At 44.1% G+C, this 26,383-nt stretch overlaps 6 protein-coding genes across 9 annotated transcripts; 3 read left to right on the forward strand and 3 right to left on the reverse strand.

Moving 5' to 3' along the window:
• Positions 1-611: 611 nt before the first annotated feature.
• LOC127765140 (uncharacterized) lies at positions 612-2,788 on the reverse strand. The gene is made up of 2 exons (XM_052289984.1): positions 1,406-2,788; positions 612-875 (listed from the first exon to the last, which is right to left on the reverse strand). Exons 1-2 carry the CDS (start codon positions 2,786-2,788, stop codon positions 612-614), a joined length of 1,647 nt encoding a protein of 548 aa, XP_052145944.1.
• On the forward strand, positions 2,434-5,336 carry LOC127765151 (beta-hexosaminidase 3-like). Of its 3 annotated transcripts, XM_052289993.1 has the most exons (5): positions 2,434-3,241; positions 3,355-3,428; positions 4,022-4,136; positions 4,354-4,413; positions 4,504-5,336. In XM_052289993.1, the coding sequence occupies exons 1-5, from the start codon at positions 3,217-3,219 to the stop codon at positions 4,554-4,556; spliced, it is 327 nt and encodes a 108-aa protein (XP_052145953.1). In that variant the 5' UTR covers positions 2,434-3,216; the 3' UTR covers positions 4,557-5,336. The 3 variants fall into 3 exon arrangements, 1 of the variants encoding a protein (XP_052145953.1); XR_008016082.1 differs by lacking the exon at positions 4,022-4,136 and having other exon boundaries at positions 2,446-3,275; positions 4,504-5,310; XR_008016081.1 differs by lacking the exon at positions 4,022-4,136 and having other exon boundaries at positions 2,452-3,241; positions 4,504-5,304.
• A 1,162-nt stretch (positions 5,337-6,498) lies between these two features.
• Positions 6,499-9,284, forward strand: LOC127764368 (BTB/POZ and TAZ domain-containing protein 3). Of its 2 annotated transcripts, none has more exons than XM_052289249.1 (6): positions 6,499-6,647; positions 7,216-7,576; positions 7,693-7,823; positions 8,083-8,389; positions 8,565-8,878; positions 9,036-9,284. In XM_052289249.1, exons 2-6 carry the CDS (start codon positions 7,226-7,228, stop codon positions 9,172-9,174), a joined length of 1,242 nt encoding a protein of 413 aa, XP_052145209.1. In that variant the 5' UTR covers positions 6,499-6,647; positions 7,216-7,225; the 3' UTR covers positions 9,175-9,284. The 2 variants fall into 2 exon arrangements, with proteins under 2 accessions (XP_052145209.1, XP_052145217.1); XM_052289257.1 differs by having other exon boundaries at positions 6,500-6,647; positions 7,432-7,576.
• Positions 9,285-11,546: 2,262 nt separating this feature from the next.
• LOC127760089 (uncharacterized) lies at positions 11,547-13,459 on the reverse strand. The gene is made up of 3 exons (XM_052284299.1): positions 12,846-13,459; positions 12,295-12,760; positions 11,547-12,000 (listed from the first exon to the last, which is right to left on the reverse strand). Exons 1-3 carry the CDS (start codon positions 13,047-13,049, stop codon positions 11,750-11,752), a joined length of 921 nt encoding a protein of 306 aa, XP_052140259.1. The 5' UTR covers positions 13,050-13,459; the 3' UTR covers positions 11,547-11,749.
• A 3,109-nt stretch (positions 13,460-16,568) lies between these two features.
• On the reverse strand, positions 16,569-17,465 carry LOC127760807 (uncharacterized). Its single transcript, XM_052285106.1, has 2 exons — positions 17,041-17,465; positions 16,569-16,955 (listed from the first exon to the last, which is right to left on the reverse strand). Exons 1-2 carry the CDS (start codon positions 17,254-17,256, stop codon positions 16,833-16,835), a joined length of 339 nt encoding a protein of 112 aa, XP_052141066.1. The 5' UTR covers positions 17,257-17,465; the 3' UTR covers positions 16,569-16,832.
• Positions 17,466-21,030: 3,565 nt separating this feature from the next.
• On the forward strand, positions 21,031-24,869 carry LOC127760771 (putative metallophosphoesterase At3g03305). Its single transcript, XM_052285070.1, has 4 exons — positions 21,031-21,368; positions 22,364-22,605; positions 22,788-24,374; positions 24,460-24,869. The coding sequence occupies exons 1-4, from the start codon at positions 21,113-21,115 to the stop codon at positions 24,574-24,576; spliced, it is 2,202 nt and encodes a 733-aa protein (XP_052141030.1). The 5' UTR covers positions 21,031-21,112; the 3' UTR covers positions 24,577-24,869.
• Positions 24,870-26,383: the final 1,514 nt, after the last annotated feature.

Here is a 26,383-nt window from a genome sequence, read left to right on the forward strand (position 1 = left end):
TGATGGATTGCCCCGGCCCTACTATCCTTGCCATCTTGGTAAGGATACTGGTTTTGGCAGTCAATTCCATTGCACCGCTTACAATCTTCATGCAGACGTTTGATGAGTTTGATGATTGCTAGTATTTGTACGAGCACTTTTGACAATCCTTCGGAGGACGATCTAAGTACTGTAACAAGAGTATCTATTCCTCTTTTTGGAGGATGATCTAAACAGTGACAGAAGTATCTATTTATCTTTCCTACAATGATCGGTGTCATATATTTTTTTTCTTTTCTCTGAGCTTTATCTGAAATTGCTTCCTCTTTTACTCCCCTTCTTGCACTCCTTTACTCCCCCTTCTCGAACTCTTCTCCAGCCGCACTCTTTTACTTCCCTTCCGCACTCTTCTCGTAACCTCCTCGGAACTCTGTCAGTTGTGTTTTGTGGGTGTAGGATTTCCAGAAAAAAGGCACTGCAAAACAAATACAGAAACAGTTAGTCACTTGGTCACAAAGGTATAAAATGAGTACTACTACTGTCTACTGCTAGTCTTACCCTTAGCCAAGCACACCCATGGCCAAAAACAATGGCAGCCAGGAAAAAAGCTATCATCCAAATACTGCCGGCGCCTAACGACGTCCAAACATGACTAACACGGATAAAGCAAGCACACTTAAGTTCCCAAGATATCTTGCAACCTGAACGTCAGAATCAGCCGTTGCATTCATGGATAGAAGCAACCCCGCCGCAGCCGAGAAAAATATGGCACCATATGAATAACCCAGCAAAGCAGAATAGCCTTGGGAAATGTGTTTTGCCAGCAAGGGTAACACCGCCAACGATGCTGGCATAGAAAATGTGAAAAATGTAGTCCATTTGTCCCGAAGTGTCTCCTGCAAATAGCAAATTAATGCATTAACCAGTGCAATTGACAATAGTAATATTTGATCACTTCCTTGTACGTAAAAATTTCTTAGTGCATCTGCAACAATCAATGTTTTATGCGTGTCTCCCTCAGTCCAAAAGTCTAAGTCCTATTTATGATTGTCACATCAGATATATAGACACACATTATAGATTCCGCTAAAAAACTACGAAACGAATTTATTAAGCCTAATTAATCCGTCATTAGCAAATGTTTATGATAGCACCACATTATCAAATCATGGCGCAATTAGGCTTAAAAGATTCGTCTCACAATTTATGTGCGAACTATGTAATTGGTTTTTTTTATCCACATCTAACACTCCATACGTGTATCTAAACATTCGATATTATGGGTGAAAAGTTTTGTTTCCGAAACTAAACAGTGCCTACTACTGCATTTGCAACACATAACACATGCATTAACACCAGAGCACATCAATCAAAGCGACATTTACAAGAACACATCAATCAAAACAAGGGACATATCAGTATATACCTGCTTCTCGTCGACGGCGCGGCGAGGTTGTGACGTGGAGCAGCCGCCGGACGGTGAAGTGCAGCTCCCGAACAGCCACGGGCAGAGACAACTCCGGTCTGCGCACTGTTCGCATCCGGGCAACACGTCCTGATCAGTAAACTTGGCGCCAGCCGCATCCTCGCGAGCTTGGTCTTCAACGTCATGGATAAGCTGCAGAATACGTGCTGCGAGATCTCTTGATTCGCCGGCTAACTCTTCGCTGGCTTTTGGATTGTCAGCGGCGACGAGCAGAGTTGAAGCGGCATTCTTCACATTTGCAGCGGCTTCCTCTAAGCCGTTCGACCCCTCGACGATCTTCTCAGCTAAAATAGACATGCTGTGTGCAAGGTGGTCGGCCGGTGCCGCCAAATTCACTTGGCTATTCGTGAGAGAGGTCGCTAATCTTGTCGAAGAAGATAGTAGGTCCGTGAACGCGAGAGCGTGCGCGTCGGGCGGTGGCGGCGGCGACGCGGATGCAGTGTCTGATGCCTTGGAGCAGGCGAGCACGAGAGCGTGCAGGGCTGCGTACGCCTCGGGTGGCATGGGCGGCGCTGACGCGGAGGCGGTGTTCGAGGCCTTGGAGCCTGCGAGCATGAGGGAGTGCAGGGCCGCGTACGCCTCGGGTGGCATGGGAGGTGATGCCGAGGCACTGTCCGAGGTCTTGGAGCACGCGAGTATCAGAGCATGCATCGCCGCGTACGCGTCGGGTGGCATGGACTTGAACGCTGTGGCGGCGTCGGAGGCCGCCGTGAACGGGAGCACGGGAGCATTGGGTGACGCGGACTTGGGCGCCGAGTAGGTGCCGGAGGCGTCGTGGCGAAGCAGTGACGCGGACTTGGGCGCCGAGTCGGTGCTGGAGGCGGAGGCGGAGGCGTCGTCGCGAACCGTGGACGTGGGCTCGGACTTGGACGTGGAGGCGTCGCTGCGAACCGTGGACGCGGGCGCGGTGACGGGAACCCCCAAGACACCTCGAGCGCGTGCGCGACGCGTGGTAGCTGCTGTCGATGTCGGCGTCGCTAGTGCGCATCTCCTCCATGCCGCCAGTGCGAAGGAGGAGTCGTCATCACCTCGATCGCGAGCGCGACGCGTGGTAGCTGCTGTCGCCGTCGCTGGTGCACATCCCCTCCATGCCGGCATTGCGAAGAAGGAGTCGTCGTCGTCGTCGCCATCGTCCCTGCGTAGCCACCTCCGCACCAATTCACCCCATGAGCGCAACGAGTAGAACTCGCCGCCGTCGTCCTCGACTCTTCTCTGGTTCGCCGCTGCCTCCACCTCGTCCTTGTGGTTGGAGCCCAGCGCGGGGTCGGCGGGTGGTCGGCGCCCGGAGTCGCCATCGTCGCCGTGCCCCCCCGCGCTCGCCATCTTCAACGATGGGGAGGAGACCGAGAGCTTGTCCTGATTTGGGGGGAGATAATTTGGATTTGGAGGGGAGAGGATCAGAGGAGAGGAGGGAGGGGTTCAAATAGGGGCGGCGCGATGCGGCAAGCCGGCGCCGTCGCGGAGCCGAGGCGAGGCGGCGTCGCGTTGAGCCGTTACGCGTGTTTTTTTTTTTTCATTCTTCTTATAATTTTTATTTATTTTTTAATGTCTAGTGGGCAAGTGGGCAACGACGAGTCCAGCCAGAATCCCATCCCCTTTCAGCCCTCGTCGCCGCGGCGGCGGGCCGCGCCGTCGTCCACCGCTGCTGGCGAGGGGGCGGCGGATGAGGCAGGGTGGTCCAGATCTCGGGGCCTCCACTCCATCGTCTCCCAATCCCTCCCGGAGCGCGCTCCCCGCAGCCGCAGCCGCCGATGTGGCGGCCCGGCGCTCGCCATGGTCGTGATGAACTTGTCGCATCAGATCTGAGCTAGTCTGTTGAACAACATGTTCTCTTCAGAAACCGATCTGTTTTTCTGTTAATGACCTCTGTGCTGTTCAATCTTCTGCAGCTCAAATTGGAGGTGACGAATCATACGACTCATCTGTTCCTACAGCAAGAAATCCATTGCACGCACAGATTGAGGTTAGCTGCTCAATTGCCTTATGTTGTGGAAATGGACAGTAGATGCTTGCTCCTAGTAAGTCCTAGAAATGATCAAACTAAAATAGCATAGGATATACCAGATGGATAACTAAATGGAAATCACAAGTTATCTGTGTGAAGTGTCCTGTAAAAACCACTGAGCAATAAAATATAATTTGGTTACTAAAGGATAATTGCTAATATTGGATTACATCTCCGGAACTGGGCTGCTGAACATATCTCATTTGAACACCATGTATTACCTTGTGGCTTACGCAGTGCTGATGAACAACCCGATGCTATTTTTTTTGATTGATGAACAATGGAGTTGAGTGACGCTAGAGATGTGTGTTTGTTGATTGTGTATGTGTTGTCCGTGAAATGCTGCTGAATTCTGTTTTGAAGTGCTGATGACCTTTGTGCTCAAATGCTTGCTGAAATGATGCTATATATATTGACATACCATATGTGCTGAAGTGCAATATTGTCATTGATATGCTGAAATACTGCCATATGCTGCTATGTGTTGAAACACTGCTGATGTAGTAGCCAGTTGATTTACTAGCCGTTGTGATATGGAGAGTGTGATGAAGTGTGTAGGAAACTTTTGCATTGTTTACCCATCACTGTGGCCATCAGATGGCTGCAAAGAATCACTTGACGTCAGTAACAACTTCTCATTCGGAATTATTGATGGCATTCTTTCAGGTGATGCATAATATACCTTTTTTTCTGACAAAAATGAAATATACAAATTTGACTATATACATGTTATTTCAAAATATTATTTGATCTTTGGGGTTTGTGCATGTATGGAAAGAAATCGGTAATTCATAAACTTGGCAGCACATATAAATACATAATGGCAGAAAACAGTGATTATCTTATTCAAACCGTATAACATAGTTGCTCTGTTATTTTTCAGATTTTAGCAAAGTTTTTAAGTTCAAATCTGTCCATTTAGGAGGTGATGAAGTTAACACAAGTAAGCAGAAGTCTTGGATATATATTTTCTTGTGGTATACACACTCTGACTGTATATATCATTCCATTTATTATTATTGTGTACTTTCAGGCTGCTGTACTGCAATACCCCATATTAAGAAATGGTACAAACAGGGGAACTAGGCTCCATCGATCCGGTTCTTCATGTGGTTGGCAATCAAAGGCCATTGTTTGACGGCAGATAACTTGCAAATGAAAGGGTGGCCAAATCAGCATGACTGTTTGCAATATCAACAGATGCATGAGACCTGCAAGTGCTTGTTGGTCGAGTGTGCTTACAAGAATCGAGTGTGGCGATACAAGATCAGACCATTTGAGGACTGGTGACTGTCGACGAGGCCGGCGTTCGAGAAGCAATTAAGAAAAGCTTTTGATTCGCTGTGTTTTATGTTAAGCTGTCTAGTTTGGAAGGAGAGGAGATGCTAGAATTTTCGACCAACGAATGAAATCTACCTTGCAGCTGCTTGGGGAAGTCAAAGAGGAGATCATGCTCTGGAGAGAAGCTGGAGTGTTCATGAATCCTTAGGAGTAGTTTGCAGCCCTAGCGACTACCAGCTGCTGCTGGCATGTTTCTCATCAGGTCTCGGCAGAGGCTCGTTGCTTTTCTTGTATCTAACTTTGTAACATTATGTATACATCTTATTTCAACTTAGTACAATTGGTTGGCCGCTTTTTTAATTCGGCCAACCCAGCCAAAATGTGTCCGATGCATACATATATTCTGTATTGAGATCCCAAAAGACAGAAATATCACACGGTTATGATGCCATCAACTGGTATGTCTTTTGGTTGCAGTCGTTGCAGATTTAACAGGTTTTAAGGAGTAGTTCTCAACTATTAACAAACAACATGTTATGCTTGCAGGGAGGAAATATTTAACAACTTTGGATACAAGTTGGACCATAGAGCGGTGGTTCATAACTGGTATTTCCTCACTTCCTGTTTGATTTATGACGTTAATGAGTAGGGCATTGCTGGAAATCGGCATAATAATTGTCCTAGCTAAGAAACAATGTATTTCAGTGTTAAATATGTCATAAGAAAAAAAAATGGGAATTACATCCAGTTGTCTTTGTAATTCATGCTCACAGTAAGAGAATTTATCAACAATTATCAACTTGTTATTACTGTTACCAACAAGTATTAACTTGTATATCTTGCTCATAAACTAACAGGCTTCACGTAGAACCAAAAGTGGTTGCTTGCAAGGCCGAGATGCATAGTAAATTAAGCAGCAGTAACTGTAGAAATGAACACTGGATGTCTCGTTATCGATTTCTCGATCTCTCCACGAACAAAGACGAGGAGAGGTCCCCTCCTCCTGCATGGAACAAACCAAAAAAAAAAGAGAGAGAGAGAAAGAAACAGATATCTAGAACGAAAGTGAGAGGAAGAGAATCAGATCGATGTATACCGGTATGTACCCAAAAAAAAAAAATTCCTAGATATTGTTTGTTTTCCTCTGTTGTTGATAATGTGCCGTTTTGACTGACTCCTGTTGCTGCAGATCCGAGAAACGGACGCGAAATCCTCTTCGGTTTTTGTATACTCATCCACTGGTAGCTGTTCATCCGCCGCTGCAGAGGGCAAGTCAACAAGGCCACACACTCCTACCCCCACTTGCAGCTCCAGTGCGGGCCCCACAAAACCACACGAGCGGCAAGACGGTGGGCCCACCGCTTTTCGATAGTGGGCCCACCTGGTTTTGTTTGCGTGGGCGTATTCCATCTCCGTCGTCCTGCATGCACCGCCCATGCCGCCCTGGGCCCACCGCTCAGCGAGAGAGTTCTGCGCCTTTCGTCCTGGACCGCGCCCACGGACTCGCTGGTCGGCGCCGCATCTGCACACGTGGCGATCTCCCAATGGCTGGGGCGTCGGAGTCGGCTGACTCTTCCTGCTTGGCGTGAGTGCGTCACTTTTTTCGGTTCTTTTCCCAAATGGTCTTGGCTCTCCCACACGGTCACGCAGTTTCACTGACGTGTGGGTCCCACTCTGGTGGGGACACGTGTCAGCCTCACCAGTGCTTGGACGCGTGAGGAGGTCGCCTTATATAGGAAGGCTTTGAAGCCATGGAGAGAGTGGTAAGTGGTAACTGGCGACGCGGTGGTGCCGTGGTGGTGGTGGTGCAGCTTCTCTCCTCTTCTGAATCTTCTCGACTTTTCGTCCTCCCTGTTGCAGAGGCTTCTCCGGCGAGGCCGCGAGGCTTGATTTCAGGTGAGCAAGCGGCTGTGATTTGTGTTTTTCGCCTTTTGCTTTTGAGTTTTCTTCTGCCCTGTTAAATCCCTTCTCTTGATGTGTGTGAGGAGCTGAACTGTAATTCAGTCAGTTCAGATATGTTTGTGATTTATAGGTTTCTGACCCATGCCGTGATGTTTTGTTCTGCTTGAGAATACTTGGAAGTTCAGAGCCATCCTCAGAATTCAGAAAGGGCTTTGCTCTTTTCGCTAGATGCTTCTTTAAGCGTCGATTCGTCATTTATGCATGCTTAAGCTCTTGTTCTTTTTTTCTCTCTCTCTCTTTTATCTCGGATAATTTCACACAATCGCAGATTCTTTGGAGCAAAAAGGAAGAAACATATTTGCTCTTGGATTTGTTTCTTGGAAGTATCGCACAACTAGGATCCAACATCAAAGCAATTTATTTAATATATAACTACATCACTTTTTACTCTGTTTCCTGTTCTGTTCATTTTTGTCCCACTGAACCTGGCTTGAACAAAAAGCTACTATCACTTTTTGCTGAAGTTGTGTTTTGAGCAAACTATTTTCTTTGCTTTCATTAGTGCATAGTTGATGGCATGTCTTGAGCTGGATTCTTCACAATTCCTACTGAATGGGGATGGCAATGTGATCGGCAGCCCATTTGATATCCAGCTTGAGTGCAATAGCTTCACAGGCTCCAAAGCTGTTCAAGATCATAGCCGATATACTCTTCCTTCACAGTGCACTAATGCCCCTGATCCACCTCCATTACCCGGAACTTCTTATGGCACACACAGAACTTCCAGGAATGCAAAGGCTTGCAGGTGTGTCCCTGAAGAGATCCAGGATTTCTGGGACAGGATGTTCTTCGAAGCGTATCAATATGATCTCCGTGTTTTGACGGAAGATGGCAATGAGATCATGTCACATTCCTGCGTTGTTGTAAGTAAAGTTTTCTGAATTTTTTTCCCAATAACAGGGCATCACATAGTCATATATGACTGAAACATAGGCAGGTTTTGTCCTGTGTAAGGGCTTAACTGCTTCCTCTTCTGCAGGGTATTAAATCTCCTGTTCTAAGAGCTATGTTGGAAGAAGCTAAAGTACATGGTGGCATCCGACACATCCTGATACCTGGTGTACCATCAGAAGCAGTACATGTTTTCATCAGATTTCTTTATTCCTCGCGGTATGATATACTTTGTCATCTTGCTTTTCATTGTAGCTTATTCCTTAGATAACTTCTTTGTTGTTGTTAAAAGGTTGAAATGTTCAGACTAGTAGCTTTTGTGATATACAGAATTAGTTATAGTCTTGTAGATAAGATCACTTTTTGTCTGAACTCTGAACCATTTTTCAGCAAATGATACTGAAATTAATGCTGACTGGTTTCATCTGTGAAATGTATTGATTGAAAACCTTGTCACTTGTGCTTTTATTTGTTGAAGTTTTGAGCAGTATCAGATGAAGAGGTATGTACTTCATCTGCTTGTACTCTCCCACGTTTTCTCAGTACCATCTCTGAAGAGAGTCTGCATCAACCAACTGGAGACATCTTTGCTTTCTCCTGAGAACGTGGTAGACATACTACAACTTGCTAGACTGTGCGACGCGCCGCGGCTCTCCCTCGTATGCACTCGTATGATCATCGGAGATTTCAAGGCTATCACTCAAACAGAAGGGTGGAGAGTGATGAGACAAGCCAACCCAAGCCTGGAGCAGGAGCTGCTTGAGTCCCTCGTCGAAGAAGATACAGTGAGTAATTCTCTGAAATGAAGTTTATACATAGTATCGCTTAATCGCAACTCCACCTAGTTTTGTCAAATTTTCCACATCATTTCCTTTTGTTTTCATATCAAAGATCAATCTCTCATTATTGTGTATATTGTCACTATTCATGATATTTGTTTTGAAATCTGAACTGATGCAGAAAAGGCAAGAGAGAGCAAGAAGGCTGGAGGAGAATAAGGTTTATCTGCAGCTACATGAAGCTATGGAAGCTCTTATTCATATATGTCGAGATGGATGCAGGACAATTGGCCCTCGAGATCAAACGCTAAAGAGCAGTCAGGCCGTTTGCAGGTTTCCTGCCTGCAAGGGCATCGAGCTGCTCCTGCGCCATTTCTCGGCGTGCAAAATGCGGGTGCCTGGTGGCTGCGCTAACTGCAAGCGCATATGGCAGCTTCTTGAGCTGCATTCTCGCATGTGCTCTGCACCTGAAACTTGCCATGTTCCCCTCTGTAGGTGAGCACTTCTGTTTGCTGCACATTGTTCTGTGTTTCTGTTGCATTCTTTGACATTCTTTTGGTCACTGTGACCCAGCATATCTAGTTATCTACTCTGACCATGCTACTTGTTCAGCATTTCTGCTCTGAATTTTTGTGCTGTTTTACTCCTACAGGCATTTCAAGGAGAAAATGCAACATCTGAGCAGAAAGGAGGAGGCCAAGTGGAATCTTTTGGTGTCCAAGGTGTTGGAGAGCAAAGCAACAACCAGTTCCATCTCAGAAAGGAGAAAATTTCCATCCCTGAAAACATAGTGCTACGTTCTAGGTTCACAAGTTACAAGAATTATGCACTAACACATAAACTCGATGTAAACTGTGAACATTTGTTGTACTGAAGATTAAAAGGTGTCTCAATTCTAACATGACAATCTGAAGAAAGGAGAAATGAGAAAAACTTCCATCTCGAGAGAAGCTTAATTATCTTAGCCTAGACTGGGGAATTTTGCACCCGGCGGTTGCCTTCGTGTTCTCCGTGATCGCAGCAAACGACCATTGCGAGCCCACAAGCGAAGCATGCGGCAATCACCAGGAGAGTTATAGGCAAGAACAGCAATACATTGGTTGGACTAGGATATGTATCATAGAACATGATGAGGAAGAATTCAGTTATCCATAAGAGGCCAATGACGACTAGGAAAGCCTGCGGCAACAGTAGAGTAGGGTCAAAATACAGAGCCACATGATAAGCCGTTGAAAAGTGAACGAAGGAACCCAAAGAATTCATACGTAAAACTTTCATATCTGTGTTATTTGTGGTTTAAAAGCAATAGTGAAAAAATAGACTAAGATTAAAAAACTTTTAAATTAACTATAAAATTAAGTTTCAAAATTCAAAATCTGGTTGTGGTTGTAAGAGCATCCGCAATGTGTGAATTAACAGGGATACTAAGAGAATCTTTTCACCATAGCACAAGCTCCATATATTGCAGGCGGCGGTATCAGGTCCTAGCCCTAACAAATCGGCCCTTCCCGTGAGGACGGACACTCCAAATAAAATAACACTTCTTTTTTACAATGTTGCAGGCAAAATAACGAGAGCACCGACAGGGAAGAGAAAAAAATGAAATAATTATATGGTTGTGGGTCCCATTTTAGAGTTGGGAGGGCTCTATATATTGTACAGATCTTTTCATTGCTTTATCCATACTATGTGGACCTCACCTTAATACCCATACGGAATTATATATTGTGAATTCTCTAACAAGCAGACATAAGAGGCATTGGGTACAATGATCGCAATTTATACTTCATGGTCAAATATCTGTTACGTTTTGAACAAGATTTGGCAAAATTTTCTATACTTTGACTATCAATGACTTAAAAATATGTTCAGTCAAAAAAATGACTGAGAATACGAAAAATATATATAATAATACAATGCTTCCATGATCTATTAATAAGCAAGGATCGATCGGTATATGTAAATCTGTAAACGAATTGTCCTTACTGAATGCCCACTCACTACATTTTGAACAAGATCCGGGTAAAATTTCTATACCTTTTACTTTTACCGTGAAATAAACTTTTGATACTTTGACTATCAATGACTAAAATTATGAAAAAAAAATATAATGCTTATGTAATAATTTATCAAGGATCAATCGATATATGTATGTAAACGTAGTGTCCTTACCGTTGCGAATATCCTGCAGGACGCGAACGTGGAGGGGCGTCGTCGGCGTCGTCTCGGCGGCTCCTTGGGCAGCGGGTAACCGGCGGCGGCCGGCGGCGCCCCGCCGCCGCGCTGGACCGGCGGATGGCCGCCGACGACCACCCTGCCGTCGACGTGGGCCATGGCTTCCTCGCCGCGGCGGTAGTGTACTACTCGATCCGCACGGCGCGGGGGTTCGGTGAGAGTGTGAGACGAGTCGACGCGCGCGCGAGGAGGCTGCGTACGCGAGATCGGGGCTTGTTTTTTAGATGGGAAAAATGCCGAGATGAGCGAGAGAAATGCACTTGGCTAGGCGAGTGCATATGTAGTCAAAAGAGATGCCACGCATGATCTTTTTTTTGCCGCATTAGCAGACCGGATAAAAATGATACTACCCCGTTTCGTATGTAGGTCAGTTTGACTTTTTTTTCATATTTAAACTTATTTAAGAGGTTATTCAGATTAATGACATTTTAAATTATATTGGTAAAGTTGTCAAATATGTGCATCCATTTAGTTTTTTACAAACTCTATAAATACATAAGAAATCCTACCAAAACTTGACAATATTGCTAAATTGCTAAAATTTAATAAGGTTTATTTTGGCTACAATCTGAACAGACCCTAAATTTGATTAAGTTTATAAAAAAAAAGTTAGTAACATTTTCAATACAAAACAAATATATTATCAAAATACTGCGTTCGGCAGCAGGAGATTGTGAGAAAATTTGTTTTGTTTTATGCGCGCACGCTTTCCCGAACTACTAAATGGTGTATGTTTTGCAAAAATTTTCTATATGGAAGTTGATTCAAAAAATCATATTAATCCATTTTGAAGTTTAAAATAGTTTATACTCAATTAATTATAATCTAATGGCTCATCTTATTTTGCGTATCTTCTCTTTTCCACTCTCTAAAACTCACTTATAATATGCAAATGAAAAATTTTCACTAAACCCAAATGCTAGCAATATTTTCCCAAGAAAATGGTAAAAACACTTTATTTCAGTCAACAAACTCCATGTTCTACAAGAGTACAAAAGATAAGTCCATACCAAACAGATCCTAAATACACGAGGGAAGCATGAAGTAATGAACGGAGATAATCATCCTAACCTATTATACAACAGAATCATCAAAAAATAAATCCAACGGAGAGAACCATCAAAAACACATTTAAAGGAAAACCGTGCCTGAGAGAAGCACAAAATACACCAACATCTGAACGACCAGGCTGCATTTCGTCCACTGGGCACAGAAAACTCTCCCGCTTGCGCTGCCAGAGCTTGACGCCGACGCCGTCGTCGTCGTGCTCCTTCCGCCGTTCCCGTCGCTGCCGCTCTCGCCGCCGACTCCGCCCGACTGATCGCTCTTGCCCTTCCCTTCTCCGCCGCCCTCGTGGCCCTCATGGCCCTCGTCGCCGTCACCTGCAGATGGGCACACACAAGCGCGACGATGACACATCAGCTATAACCCATCGTTTCGTTTATTCGTGGAATAAGTCAAACAGCATATTCATAAACGAAAAATAATTTGTGATTAAAACTTTTATATACGTGTTATTACCAATTCAAAAGCAAAAGCTAATAAATAAAATTCGATGAAAAAATTTAAAATCAACTTCAAATTTAAAGTTGAAAATTGAATTTTGGCTAATAATCATAAGGATAAGAGAAAAGACTAGGAACGATCGAAGCAGAGAATTTGTCATTGTGGCGTACCGCCGCCGCCGGTAGCGGGCATCCCGCCGCCGCCGCCGCCGCTGGTGCCGCCCGAGAGGGAGATGGTGCCGGCTGCCATGTCCTTGTGCTGCGCGAGGAGGCCGCTGGGCCCCGGCAGGGTTCCGGCGGGGCCGACGGCGTAGATGACGTTGGTGAGCGGTTGGCCGGAGAGCTGGAACGCGAGGTAGAGCCTGGAGCCCTTGGACACGATGGTGGGCGCCGCCGCGCCGCGCGACAGCGACAGCTTCCCCTGGTCCGGCGGACACAACGACGACGTCGTCCCGCCGAGGTAGTACTGCCTCGCCGTGCCGGCGGCGCCCGGCGTGGCCCACCCGGCCACCGCGCTGCCCCCCACCATCTTCCCGTTCGGCGAGAACCCGACGGCGATGTACCCGCCGCTGTCCGGCGCCGACAGCACGAAGTTCCACACGCTGTTGCTTCCCGCCGACGACGCGTCCTTCCCGAACTGCAACGCATCGCCATTGATGACGTCGAGCGAGCGAAACCAATGCAGCTAGCAACAAGGACGAACGATGTCGAAGCAAGCTTACCCGGAGGATGAAGCCCTGCGAGCTCCATGCTTGGAAGCAGTTGAGGCCGGTGGTGTTGAAGGAGATGAGGTTGCCGAGGCTGAGCGCGGCGGTGCACGAGTCCGACGTCGTCTGCGAGCTCACCAGCAGCAGCGAGCTCGATCCGACGAAGCAGAGCACCAGCAGCAGATGGCGCCATTGTCGCATGGCTCGATCCATTGCCATAGTGCCAAACTGAATGTGGATCGAGAACTATGCGTACGGACTTGGATGATTTGATCGACGAGAAGAATGGTTTCAGTTAAATAGGCAAATTGGCGTGTGTTCTGACTTGGGGTTGGTACGTGAGCATCTGACCTTAGTAATAGAATAGAGTGGCTTCTAGTTCTCTTCTGAAAAATTAAATGATAAATACGGTGGCTTCTAGTTGGTTACGGTCCGGCCATGTTATCCTCCTAGGTTTGTTTGGTGTTGACTAAAATGAGCCGATTAAGCTACACGTGAGTCGATCCATTTGTGCGTAAGAGAATACGTACAAGTGACACCAAGTTTGTCCTCCAGATAATCTTGTAAGATTCAGATGGAATACTGATTAGGATAGATTATGCTTGGATATTCTAGTAGGAGAAATAAAGAATGTGTCTCTACTGAAGGTGTAATTTTTTTAAAAAAAATCAGGCAATTACATTACCCGACTTTTTGAAGAAACAAAAAAACAGGTATCTTTGCATAGTCTTGTCAGATAAAACAAAAAGGGAAAGAAAACAGAAATAACAGGAAAACATAAACAGAGGCAGAAGGACCAGCTTTCCAATCCAGTACTCTCGTCCATCCACAAGCTACATCTCAACTTTTCTGAACTCGACTTCCTAAGAAAACATAAGCTAAAAATATTCCATAACCTAGCAGATATCACAAAACAGCATTCCAGCTATAGATGGCCATAAGGCCCGAGACCCGACGGCCCAGCCCACATAACGACATGACTAGTGTTGAGCCCGTGCCAGCCCGGCCTGACGATTGGGCCGTGCCTAAGCCGATGTCCAGGCACGGTTGGCCAGCTCGGCACGGCATGGTCAAAGAAAAATAGTTGAGGGATTGAAAATATACTTAATATAGCCTTATAAGACACTGCCACAACCCAAAGAGATGAGGGAGGAAAATTAGACTTATTCTATGGAGAAGCACAATAGGTTGTCGTTCCTTTAGGCTGGCCCAGCCGAGTCTTATTGGGCCGTGCCTGGGCCGTGGGTGCAACCCATGGGCTGGCACGGTCCAGCATGTAGGTCAGGCAATGCCGACCCGACTGACCTCAGCCCAGGCCCGATCGTGCCTAGGTGGGGCCATGCCGGGCCGAGCGGCCCATTTAAGCATCTATAATTTCAGCTAACCAAACCAAGACATGAAACACATCTTCTGATAACTAGTGAGAACCTAAGAATCTGAATTTTAGTTTGTTTTCTAAACTATGTAGTTATAAATTCCTCTTTTTCTATATCTCATGGCACGTGTCCTTGCCAGCCAAATACATGAAATGTTTTATCTTTAATTCTCTATCCCTTATCGCCAAGCTTCAAAAGTGTATATATGGATTTAATTGTAAAAAATCCTCTCTCATCATGGGGTCAGATCATTTTATCTGGGTTCATCTTTTAGGATTACATATATTAATTTCTCACATCTCCAAATCTTGTTTATCTTCCTTTGATAAATTTCTTCTAAACTCTAATTCCACTCTTCCTTCAATATACAGTTCCTTCACCGTAGCTTCTTGATGCAAATAAACATTACTATATAATTGGGCGGCTGCGTAGTGGGTGCCGCTTCGGGCTGTTTCAGGCAAGCAACAGCAAGATGCCATAGCGGCGTAAACACCATGGCAGCTGGAGAAAATCCACTTTCCTAACAGTGTTAGCCCTCGCTGTGAGTCTAATCATAAGTATGCTAGGTTCTGACTATTTTTTATGGCAAATGTGTAATTACACTTTTATTAATAGCAAATCCGCTATACCTATTCAAACCGTTGGAAAATATGCAATTGACCCATAATCTAATAATGTTTACGTCGTATTTTTATTTTCTTTCCCGGCCGGCACTTTGCTAGAGACAATATAAAGGGGGAATTAAAACTTCATCCGGAGGAGGAACATGTACAAGTACTCTTGCGCCTAGACAATTGAATCTTGCACCTGGCGGTTCCCTGAATTTTGTCCGTCGTCGAGTCTGTCGTCGCAGCAACCGCTCAGAGCAAGTTTAATAGTATAGTATACCACTAGCTCTAATTCATCTATAGTTAATCTAGTAGTCAATTCATACAATAGTTGCTTACTATACTATTAATATATGGTCCCACCTGTCATATACACATTGCGTCTTGGAGTCCGTGCTGCAGCTGGCTACAGATCTATAGCCCGCTTCTCTTCTCTCTCATCTTTTATCTTATTAAAATATGTTTCACTAGTACAGATCCTTCTATCTGTGACGAGCTCTAATATGCTTAGAAATAGCGGGCCGTCACAAGGAAGTCATCTCAATCGGGCCGAAAAGTGTCCGATTAAAATATGGTCGCATAGACATGTTAGATGGGTATAAAACTTAAGCCCGTCATGGATGACACCTATCAGTGACGGGCCATAACTTTAGGCCCGTTTGAGATAACATTCCATATCTCAAACGGGTCTCAAGTTGTGGCCCGTCACAAATGACCATCATATGTGACGTGCACCAACTTGAGGCCCGTTTGAGATAACAACTAGGCCCGTCACAGATGACTCATCAGTGACGGGCTATATACTTAATCTCTATCGGGCATTAACTAAAGCCCGTCACCGATGACTATTTTTCCATTTTTCATTTGAAATGTTTATATTTGTAAGTTGACTATAGCAAAATAATTTTACGGGTAGTAAATGATTTCAAATGGAAAAAATGTCAACAACAAAGTTGTATAACTTATCAATATTTACAACTTTTAGTTTGTTCATTTTTCAATATAACATTTTTTTTGAACAGTTTGAATTTGAATTTAAAAATATGACAACTTCAAACAACATTTTCAAATACTAAATGATTTCAATTGAAAAAGTCATCAACAACAAAGTTGAATAACTCATCAAGATCTAAAACTTTTATTTTTGTTATTTCTTCATCTGACGAAATGTTAGTAATATTATTCACAAATTTTACATATATATGTTATAGTTTATAAAACCAGATAAGAGATATGTCAATTTTGTGAACAATGTTACTATCACTTTGTCGTATGAAGAAATGACCAAAATAAAAGTTTTAGATCTTGATGAGTTATTCAACTTTGTTGTTGATGACTTTTTCAGTTGATATCATTTAGTATTTGAAAATGTTGTTTGAAGTTGTCATATTTTCAAATTCAAATTCAAACGGTTCAAAAAATGTTATATAGAAAAATGACCAAAATAAAAGTTATAGATTTTGATGAGTTATACAACTTTGTTATTGATGACTTTTTCAGTTGAAGTCGTTCACTGATCTAAAATTCTATTTGAACTTTTTAAACTTTGAATTTCAAATTTCAAATTGTTTAAATAGAGTCAGATGGAGAAATGACCAAAATAAAAATTTTGCACCTCGATGAGTTCTACAACTTTGGTTTTGGTGACTTTTCCATTTGAAATCATTTAATAACCCCAATTTAATATCCTGGCTTAGGACATAATAGGATTAATAGAATACTCATACCAACATGTTACAATTATTTTTCCGGAAGCCAATCTCTAAAAAACTTTGATGTTAAGTGTGCTTAGTCTGGAGCAATTTCAGGATAGGTGACCGACCGGGAAGTTTGAACTTCCCGCGTGGGTGCACACGAGTGAGGGCTAGCCAAAAAATAAAATTTATTTATTTATGGAATATACTCATCTGTGACGGGCATTAACTCTAGCATAAGTTAATGTGACGGGCTATAATTAATGCCCGTCACAGATGACTCATATGTGACGGGCTATAGTTAATGCCCGTCACAGATAAGGGTCATCTGTGACGGACGCTAGTTGTGGCTCGGTTGAGATAGGTCATACCTATGACGGACGCCATGCCAATCATGGCGAGGAGGAAGTAAGTTAACGATTCGACCGCGACGACAACCATAAATGTCTGCAGCAACAAATAGAGCAAAGATATTAATTACTGCTAGATTAATTGTCTGTGTTGTAGAACTACTTCCCGTCTGTTAAATTACCACTGTGAATATCTCGCAGGGCCCGCAGCGGGAGGAGCACCGCTGCTCGGGGCGTCCTCGTTGCAATGTCGCCGGCGGCTGTGGTGGCGGCGGCTCCTTTGGCAGCGGGTAACCAACGACGGCCGGCGGCGCCCCATCGCCGAATTGGATCACTGGATGGCCGACGACCACCCCGTCGTACTCGTACCCATCTCCGACCGCCGTGACACGGGCCATGGTGGCTTCCGCCGCTGCAGGCCCGCAGTACGCGTACACCGCGGTGGCCGGGGATCAGGTGTCGATATATAAGACGAACACGCGCAGGCGGGAGCTAGTGTAGCATCGCACAAGACCAAACAACCCTACCAAAGAGGGGTGAATGGTAGGGAAAGACCAAAAACCCAAAAATCTTTTGCGGAATTAAAGATTACCCCAAACAAAGTCGATGATGAAGTCCAGTCGCCGCCGGTCGAACCGCCCACCTGCCGCCGGTCTGACCACCGAAGCCTCGCCGGTCAGACCGTCCGAACACCTGCGGTCAGACCACCGCTATCCCACCGGTCAGACTGTGCGCACACCTGCGGTTAGACCGTCGGGACCCAGAAACACCGGTAGATGACAAACTCGAAGATGTAGATTGAAACTTTTCGACTTTATTGCATCAACTAGTGTTTATAAAGTGCACCAATAGCACTCCTCACCAAAATATCGAACTAAACTCGAAACCCTAACTTTCTCTCAACTTGTGTCTCTCTAAAACCGATACCAGGAGGCCTCACCCTCCCTCTCTATTTATACCACAAAACCCCCTACTCAAAAAAAATAGGTGTAGAACTCCTATTTACAATAGTACTCAATCTCTAAATTTCCTTTTTCTCCAAAACTACAGCTGCAGCCAACTCCAAGCCCTCAACCGGCTCGGACTCTGGTCTGCTGCCGCGTGAGCCGGCTGTCTTCCTGGCCGACTCGGCCTGCAGCCAACCGAGCCGCCGCTAGCTGTCACCTGCCATGCATCATGCATCGGCACCAGCAACACCATGCAACCATCGAGTCACACACATGTATAGCACACATATGCACAGTACTCCATATATGCATACCGCATGCATACATGCAGCCCTGCTACAGTACCACGTGTACTGTGGCACATCTTTTCTCCTTCCAATTTCTTCGTCAATTTCCTTCGCGAACACCAACGCTTGCACGCAACCCTCGTGAAACCCGTTGCGAAGATCTCTCTCACACGATGTCCATCCACCGTATGCCATATCGTATCCAACTTCGTCATCCGGTATCCTTGACCGTCTGGACCCCTCAACTCCTTCCTGAGTCTAGTCCCGATCCCTACCGTTGACCGAAGTTGACCTCCAAGAATTTTGACTCTAGTTACCTTCTCACATGGTATCCCGACCGCAATAGACCTCTGCTCCTCCCAGAGCATAGTCCCGGTCCTCACCATTGACCAAGGCTGACCTCAAGTCACCTGCACATAATCAGACAAAACAACCGTTTCTGGGCACAGATATCACAACCTGACCCACATTAGTCACACGCACTCACACCAACATTCACACATACTCTTAAACCAATTCTTTGATTAAATCATTTGTATAGCCAATTGTTCATCACAAATATTAATTATGACAATGATTTCATAGCTAGGGCCAGATACGACGTGCGTACACGTACGAGATCGATCGGCCTTGTGTTTGTTCATTTATATATTGACAGATGAAAGGGGGTTCTCGTGGTGCTGAACACTAGGAACGATACTCGGATTCCCCCGCCCTGTTAGGTTGCTATTGGGTCGGAATCGTCGTATCTAATAAAGGATTACAGCCCCGTTTTGTATTCTGTCAACAGTATTGTGTTGGCCCGTAGAAACAAGGAGTCCATTTGACTTCATTGAATATAGATCCAATCTACTAACTCCATTTTTAATATATGACGCTATTGACTTTTTACATCTTATGTGATCATTCGTCTTATTTAAAAAATTTAAGGAAATATATTTCTTTTGTTGTGGCTTGATTTATCACTAGAGGAACTTTAACAGTTACTTATATTATTATGATTTTGACAAAAAAAAGTTGAATAAAACGAATGGTCAAATGTTGTAAAAAAATCAACGACGTAATATATTAAAAAACGGTAATTTGTATTCCTCAACTCCCTAATTATTAAAATCATTGTAATTCGACTCCTAATACAAGTATTCACAGTGGTATTTGATGACATGGTTTATTCACTTGTTCCACCTCTTCCCCTCTCTCCGCCCTATCTCTTCCTCTCCTTGCTATGGTGATGGCAGCATAGGGAGGAAGGGCCGAAGGGGGAAGAGGAAGCAGAAAGAGGATGACATGTAACTATGTGAGTCCCTTATGATGACTCAATGAGTGGACCAGGTCTATGAGTCACATCAGCGGTAGTGAATTTTGTTAGGATTTAAATTACCCTGGTTTTTGAAAGGTTATGGGATCAAGATATATGATATTATGGTTAAGTGATACATATCATATTATAGCTGTATTTGAGGGAGTCAAAATGAGCTTATTCCTAGAAACAACGCTAATGAAAAAAAGTTTTTCAACACCAAAATTTGAACCATCAGGCCTTTATCAACAAACAAATTCAGACAACTTGAAAACAAAAAAATCTCTCTTTGCTCCAAAAAACTGAAGTATGCAAATTGAATTGAAAGTGTATGTGTTAAACCCCAAGCCCTGCCTTGTTTAATTCAGTTTAGGCCTAGAAAACGAATACACTATGCCTTGTTTAATTCAAATTTGAACTACAGGCCACACTTATTTTTTGACGGAGGGAGTAATCAATTGCATGTGAGTGAACAACACATTCATAGATCGACAGATACTAGAGAACTTGGTGTGCATATAGACTTCAGTTGGAGAAATTGTTTTGGCTGCTATAAATTCTAAAAATTGTATTTTGGACATAATGTACAAGTCATGAATGACCACAAAGAAGAAGATTGACATGTAAGGATGGAAAACAAGTAGAACAGCAAAAGTGTCACTTTACATTAGTTTTCAGCAGATGGATCAGATACATGAGATGTGCACTCACTCCCGCAGGCGCGGCAGGAGGAGGAAGCAGCAGATTCTTGGCACCTGCAGCACAAAATGCGGCGGCGGCAGCTGCGGCGGAGAAGGCGATCGGAGAAGGCGATCGAAGAAGGTGGGGATTACTCTTGGAGACAAATTGCTCTCCGAATTTTGGGGGGAATTCAGGAGGCGAAGGCCGGAGAGGGAAGGGGAGAGAGGGAGATCTAAAAGAAAAAATTCGATATATATATACCCTTTTAATTTCCTGTAATCCAGTCCAGCCCAATAGGTAATAGAAAGGCCTGGTCTAGAAGGCCCAACGAAAGCTAACCTTGTCTCTTTTTTGACAACCCATCCCGTGTATTCAGATTTCAGAGTACTGAAAGCCTACGTTTTGACGAACTTCACATTTACAAACGAAAAGTAAAACTTTTTATATACGAGTTCTTAGCGATCTAAAAACACCGGCTAAAAAATAAACTTTGATGAAAAAAAACCCTTAAAATCAGCTTCAAATTTAGAGTTAAAAATTTAAAATTCGGCTGATAAATATAAGTATAACAAAAAAGATAAGACCCTCGCAAGGTCTGGGCTGCATTTTTAGCCATTCCGTACAGTAAATTCATTCGAAAAATGATTTTATGGAGAAATCACTTCATCACAAGAGTGGAATACTCCCTCAGTCCCATTTTAAATGCAACTGTGTGTTTCCGCGCTCAACTTTGATCATCCGTCTTATTTGAAACTTTTTTATAATTGTATTTTTTTTTATAAGATGATAAAACATAAATAGTATTTTACTCGTGACTTACGCTTTAAATTTTTTAAAACATTTTCAAATAAGACAGACGATTAAAGTTAAACGCGAAAAAAAATCATCGCTACGCTTAAAAATGGAACGAAGGAAGCAAAGAGCACATGGCTGAAGCCTGAAAGCGTATTCCCTTCGCGTGAACGAAAGCGTAAAATGACCCATCGTTTTGGAAGGCCAGCAATTTCTTTCTTCTCGCCTCTGCGACGGCGCCTCCGCCATGGAGGTGTACCGGAATCTACTCCTCCTCCCCCTCCTCTTGGCCCTCGTCGCCGCGGCGGCGTCCGCCGCTGGCGACGAGCGGGCGGTACTGGAGGTATCCGGCTCGCCGGAGGGGGTGGTATGGGTGGTCCAGCTCTCGGATCTCCACTTCAGCGTCCACCACCCGGACCGCGCCTACGACTTCCGCCGATACGTCGGCCCGGCGCTCGCCATGGTCAACCCCGCGCTCGTCCTCATCACCGGAGACCTCACCGGTACGGGCGCTCCTCTCTCTCGGCCCCTTACCTTTCTGTGCCGCTTCGTTTGATGTTGTGATCCTTCCCGGGTTTTAGGGATGATCCAATCTGGTTTTAGTCGAGTAGGTGCTTGTGATGTTTAGTGGTATCATTTGTGTGTGCTAATACAAATTTTGGAGACTCTCAATTTTAGAAAATGTGTTGTATGGATGATTCCTTGATGCACTGTAATGGAGGATGCCATGGTTCTGAGAAACTTTTTTTTTTCGAGGGTGTGAAACAGTTATTTCTTGGTATAATGCGAGCTGTGGCCCTGTGGTAGAACCTAGAATTGAGCTAAATTTCTGTGGATAGGTAGGTTTCATGCGGTGAGACGAAGAAATGATAATGGTGTGTGGGATGAAACTGTTAATTTTCATTCGGTAATCAATAGTTTGTGGGACTTGCCATATAGGTTATGCTGAAATGGCAATCTGAAAAATTCAATGTTTATTTCACAACTTAAGTATAATGCATTACGGACCAGTTACAACAGCAGATCTGGTCGCAAGTGGCCAATTACTGTCAGGCTGCCCACCAGTAACCTAGAAGACCACTAATTATGTTATTAATTTCACTGCTATAACAAGCTAGAGTATAGAACAAATGTAAACTTTGGCATGCACATTTTAACACCATAGGCTTTTTAGGCGCACACTGTTGGCAATTTCACTATCTTTTCTCAATGTATTATTATTTGAAGTGTGCTTTCGGAATTTACAGTTATGTAATATTAACCATGAACTATATTTACTTTCAAAGGACGACATGTGAGTGCAGAAACAGCTGATCTTCCATTTCTTGCATAGTTGTTCCTACCAATAGTAACCAGTCAGTTGTAGCTTGGTAGCAAAACTAGCACAATAACATGTGAACAAGCTGAATTAATTTTGGGAGGTGCTCATGGCACAAAAAGGATATTCCTGATGACATAAAGATTTAACTCAGATGTGAATTTATTCATTTTTCTTCAGATGGAAAAAGCAAAGATCTGCTAACTATGAAGCAAAACGAGATGGAGTGGATAGAATATAGAAGCAAGTTAAAGGATGTAATTGAAAGTAGCAAGCTTCCAAGAAGCATTTTCTATGATCTGAGAGGAAACCATGATAGCTTTGGTGTACCTTCACCTGGTGGGGACCATGATTTCTATCAGAAGTATAGTATCAATGCCATACTAAGACGACACAGCCGTGTCCAGAGCATCACTTTGGAGGTCAGTGCTTCAAGTTATGCATGATTGAATATCTTCAACTTGTCATTTCGAGGAAAAACGCGTTCATATTATTTATACATGGTCCTGTAGTTAAACTTTTAGTGCCAAATTCTGTTTGCAATCATTTTTTTAATAACATTGACGTAATATTAATATGGTCAGATTTATGAAATTATCTGCAGAACAGTGGCCGGAAGCATCTGTTTGTTGGCTTTGATAGCACAATGGAGATTGGTCTTAGAGGACCGACAAATCTATTTGGGCATCCAACTGACAAGCAACTTATAGAATTGGATCAGTCACTTTCTCAGTGGGACACTGACTTCAACAAGGCTCAGGTGACAAAAGTCGCATTTGGGCATTTTCCAATGTCTTTCTCAACATTAACAGAGTCAGGAAAAAGTATCAAGGATGTGTTTCTTAAGCACTCATTAGCAGCATACTTGTGTGGCCATCTTCATACAAGGTTTGGGAAGAATTTGAAGCGCTACTATCATCGATCAACTGAGGGATCACCATTATCAGAACATTACTACCAATTTAACATGCACCAAGGATATGAAATCCACAGCGATAAGGAGAGTTGTTCTAAAGAGGCTGTGCATGCCGAAGAAGAGTTCTGGGAGTGGGAGATGGGTGATTGGAGAAAAAGTAGAAGTATGCGGATATTAGCAATTGATGATGGTTATGTCTCCTACACTGACATAGATTTTAGGTTAGGCTCAAAGAGTATAATTGTACTACCGACATTTCCTCTTGACTCGAGATTCATGCAGAGGGCCACTGCTTCTCGTGACTTCAAATGTCAGGTCATGGGGGCTTCAACTTTTGACACAGTGAGGGCTCTTGTATTCTCTCGACATGAGATAGTATCTGTTTCAGTAAAGATATATGACTCAAGATCAGGACATCTTGATGTAGTGTTTGTCTCTGAAATGAAAAGGGTAAACGCAAATGAAACTAGAGGAGATATGTATTTAGTTCCATGGAACTGGAGAGCATTTGCAGATCCCTCTCCGAACAGATATTGGCTCCAAATTGAAGTAATGGATATAACAGGTGACGCTAGTGTCAGCCAGTTGAGGCCATTCTCTGTTAATGGCTTTGCTTCAAAAGTTAGCTGGACATGGAAGGAGTTTTTTGTGATGGGTATTCAATGGGCTTTGGTGTATCATCCTGCACTGTGGTGTGTTCTTGCTCTGATTTTCTCATTGCTTTTTGTACCACGAGCTTCAGTTTTGTTGTTTAAAGATCAATTCACATACAAATATCTGCGTCCAAATGGTAGTCAGTGGGTATCGTTGAAGTATCTAATTGGTGGTTTCATCTGGCTCTTTGTTGAGTTTTCCAGGGTGACTATTGTGTGGTCTTTGCTCTTGGTGTATATGATATATTTGTTAGTCTTCCCTTGGTTGTTTGGTCACCCTATAACTGAGGATAGTAACCTCGCATCCATGACATTTAGAGGCTGGATTCTTGGAAAATCCAATAGTGGCAGTGAAGTTCTCCATGCTGGCACTCCAGATGTCATGGTCATTGTTCTCCCTCACCTTTGTTTCGTGGTATTACCCACAATTGTGATTTTAGCTGCCATGGCTGCTGAGAGAACAGCATATCGAGAACAGTATCTTTCTCAATCAGGAAAGAAGAAAGATGATCACTACCAAAAGAGCAGGAGACAGAAGGAACATGATAATTTTTGGAACAGTCGTTGGACACGGAAATTTCTTTTTCTTCTTTGCCTGGCAGTTCTGTGGAAACATTGGAAGGTATACACTGTTAATCCATGCTAATTTCTGTATTTGCAATTATCTCTAGTTTGAAAATAGTTCTGACATCTTTTGCATTGTGCAGCACTGCAGGGCTCTTGTGAAGGCTTATGCGATGAACCCTGTAATCCACTCGCCAGTACATTTCTTCTTCATTCCAGTGCTCATAGCGTTTGCTATCTACAAAACCTTGTCACTTTAGCTGTTCCAGAGCCTTTTCTTGTAGCATTGTTGTATTGCTGTCAAGTTTCAAGGACACTGGAAATATTTGGCGTTACGCAGGCATCCCTGTGAATCTGGTGGTAACTGTAGGACAACAGATTTGTTAGATCATTTAACTTGCGTAAAGATGCTGTTAACATCTTGCTGCACATAATTGTTAGACTGCACGGTTATTCTTCAGAACTAATAACAGTTAGAACAAGAAAAGAAAGAAAATGTCATACTGCTATGTATGTACTTATTTTCAAGAATAAATTTGCTCCTTTTTTTTAATCTTCTGCTTGGCCTCCACTTACATATATCCTTATGAAGAACAAAATAACTGTGGTGGTGTACTCTTTTCTATTTTCTGTAATTCCATCTGAGAAATGTGTATTATAGTTCGCATGATCATGGTCTCGTTGCTTTCCTGCCTCGAGAAATGACTAGCCGTGTGATCATTCTGCACACGAGTTCATGTGCACGCTGAGAAAATAGGATCCCTTTTAGTTTTTTGCGGTATCCTAAGGTGGATGGCAAACGAGAAAATATCGGAGAGGAGTCACAAATACATGGTTGCTTTGTTTTCCTCTCGAGTATCTCCAGAAATGACTAGCCGTGTGAGCATTCCGGAGATGAGTATTCACGTGCATCTTGAGAAACACAAGGGGACCTACACGCGCGACGCATCCTGGTACGGCCCATCCGTCCCGCTTGCAAGTCTCCCATCCTTGAACCGGCGCTGACCGCGCCGCGCGGTGCGTACTAGTAGCGTGTTAGCGGCCGCGGGCGTGCGTCATGTTACTCCACTGATCCGCTCCCCATGTGGCGACTGGCTGCCTGCCCGCACTGCCCGATCGCGTCACGTACGCGCGCGCGGTCTCGATCTCGTCCTGGGCGCGGTGTGCGCGCTCTGCGCCTCTGCCCAGTGCCCATCAACGTACCCCGCGGCGCTCCTTGGCGTAAACGTAAGACCCTGACGCGGTACGTGCCGGCTGTCCACGCGGGCGGCCCCCCAACAACCCCAGTGCCTGACTCCCTGTGCTGCGAATCGGGCCGGACCATCCATGTTTCGAAGCGATCAGCGCCATATGCATGGACGAGAATACGAGTTGTGCCAGGTTGCATCCATGATCCATCCATCCATACGCCCATGCACTGCACCGTTCGTACTCCCAGTGGAAACCGAAGGCCCATAACAACGTACAGCCGACGAAAGCGAAGGCACAACACATGGGACATGGCTGTCTTTGCGTCCCCTGTGTTCCCAACCTATCTTTCTCGTTTTCCGCGCACGCGTTTTTTAAACTATTAAATAAAATGTTTTTTAAAAAGCTTATATATAAAAATTGCTTAAAAAATCAAATTAATATATATTTTTTTTAAAAAAGCTAATATTTAATTAATCACGTGTTAATATACTGTTCCGTTTTCCGTGTAAAACGGATTATTTACCATCACAAGAATCCGAACACAGCCGTACGGAGCCCAAACACCACGGTGGACTCCATGACCTGTCGACGTGCGTCGAGTCATATTGACGACTAGGCACCTCGAAAATCCTGCTTTTTTTCTTTCCCTGAGCTATGGCACGGGAGATCACACACGCGTACTACTTTCAAGACAAATCCCACGACGCTTTCGCAAAAACAGCTCTACTAGCGTATTTCGTCTGTCGTCTGTGAGGTGAAATCGTGAAGACGCCAGTGTTCTCTCCCTGCATTCTTGGCTGGCTGCCAATGATTGATCGTCGCTTTAATTTCTGCCTACTGCTCCGCTAGCCAAGTCGTGTACAAAGGCAGCTTTAC

The sequence above is a fragment of the Oryza glaberrima genome, chromosome 1, assembly GCF_000147395.1.
Source record: "Oryza glaberrima chromosome 1, OglaRS2, whole genome shotgun sequence".
Taxonomy (NCBI): Eukaryota; Viridiplantae; Streptophyta; class Magnoliopsida; order Poales; family Poaceae; genus Oryza; species Oryza glaberrima.